This window comes from Equus caballus, chromosome 12, assembly GCF_041296265.1.
Source record: "Equus caballus isolate H_3958 breed thoroughbred chromosome 12, TB-T2T, whole genome shotgun sequence".
In the NCBI taxonomy this organism is placed as follows: domain Eukaryota; kingdom Metazoa; phylum Chordata; class Mammalia; order Perissodactyla; family Equidae; genus Equus; species Equus caballus.
The window spans coordinates 17,001,065-17,002,908 of record NC_091695.1 but is presented as its reverse complement, the minus strand read 5'-3'; the positions used below and the strand labels follow the sequence as shown (position 1 = coordinate 17,002,908).

At 44.2% G+C, this 1,844-nt stretch overlaps 1 protein-coding gene across 1 annotated transcript; it reads left to right on the top strand.

Annotated features, from left to right (window-relative positions):
• Positions 1-599: 599 nt before the first annotated feature.
• OR4X2C (olfactory receptor family 4 subfamily X member 2C) lies at positions 600-1,529 on the top strand. Its single transcript, XM_070230421.1, has one exon. It carries the CDS (start codon positions 600-602, stop codon positions 1,527-1,529), a length of 930 nt encoding a protein of 309 aa, XP_070086522.1.
• The last annotated feature ends 315 nt before the right edge of the window (positions 1,530-1,844 follow it).

Here is a 1,844-nt window from a genome sequence, read left to right as displayed (position 1 = left end):
GTGGAGATGTGAAAGTACCATTCCACAAACCAAGGATGGAAAGAGAGCAAAAGGAAGTGGCATGAAGGAAAACTGCAGGCAAAAGGCAAAATCATTGAAAGGCAGCAGAGAGACATGTAACATGGAGAGAGCAACACTATCCTTGTACCCCACATCATCCAATGAGGCATTTATTTCCCAATAGATCTCCTCTCCTCTGGTCTGTTTCTACTAGTCCTATGTTTACAAAAAATGACTTTCCTTGTAGTTGACTAACATTCCTGATGATTCCCCATTGTCTGTCAGATAAACCCTAGAGTCCATAACAGTCCTTCAAGAATTGGTACTAGACTCTATCTCCAGGTTTATCTTTGTGATTCTCTGGTTTACTCCAGCTACAGATGGATGAATTTTTATAGCTTTGTATACTCTGCTGCCTTTTTGGAATGCTCTTCCCTTTTTGTACATGTAACTAACTCCTATTCATTTGTCAATTTGCAACTCGCAAGCTTTTCAGATATGCAAGGGATTATTATGTAATTCACCCAATGAATGAAGGAGTCTTTTATTTTGTATTTTCAGATCACTCCACTCAATTACTGCCTCCTGGTGGTGACCATATGGCTAACACATACAATGTGACTGAATTCATTTTTCTGGGACTTTCTCCTAATCAGGAGGTGCAGACTGTTTGCTTTGCGCTATTTCTGCTCTTGTACACAGCAATTGTGCTGGGGAATCTCCTCATTGTGCTCACTGTCATGACCAGCAGAAGTCTTGGTTCCCCCTTGTACTTCTTCCTCAGCTGCCTGTCCTTCGTGGAGATCTGCTACTCCTCTACTTCAGCCCCCAAACTCATCTCAGATTTGCTGGCTGAAAGGAAAGCCATACCTCTGTGGGGCTGCATGACACAGATTTTCATCATCCACTTCTTTGGTGGCACTGAGATGTTCCTGCTCACTGTGATGGCCTATGACCGTTACGTGGCCATCTGTAAGCCTCTGAACTACACTACCATCATGAACCGGCAGGTGTGTGCTATCCTGGTTGGAGCAGCATGGGTGGGGGGCTTTGTGCATTCCTTTGCCCAAATCCTTCTCATCTTCCACTCGCCCTTCTGTGGCCCCAATGTGATCGACCACTATTTCTGTGACCTGCTTCCTCTGCTCAAACTTGCCTGCTCTGACACCTTCCTCCTTGGTCTTCTGATGGTTGCCAATGGGGGGACTTTGTCTGTGGTCAGCTTTGTGGTCCTCTTAATCTCCTATGTGGTCATCTTGGTCCATTTGAGGTCTCGAAGCTCTGAGGGGCGGCGCAAGGCTCTCTCCACTTGCGGGTCCCATATCACCGTGGTTTCCTTGTTCTTTGGGCCCTGCATCTTCATCTATCTGAGACCTTCTACGACTCTGTCTGTGGACAAGATGGTGGCCGTGTTCTACACAGTGATCACTCCACTCCTCAACCCTGTCATCTACTCCCTGAGAAATGCAGAAATGAAGAAGGCCGTGAAGAGGCTGTGGACCAGGACAATGAATCTAGATGAGAAATAGAGGCCAAGTCTTGGTATTGATCCCTGGGTTTAGAATGATGCTGAGTCCAAACTGATGGGGCAGAATGGGATGGAGAAAAGTTCACATTACTTGTTAGTTCTAAAGTTATTTTAACTGGTTCCCATCTTCAAAAACTTTGTTCTAATCACTTGTAAAATTTTTCCTCTTATGGGTGTACTATGCCTTAATTAACCATTTTCTGTTAGATGTTTAGGTCATTTCTATTTTTTTACTACTATAAGTAAGTCTGTGGTGAGATTCTTGAATAGAAGAAACCTTTTGCTTCTGATTTTCTTTCAGACTCACTTGCTACAG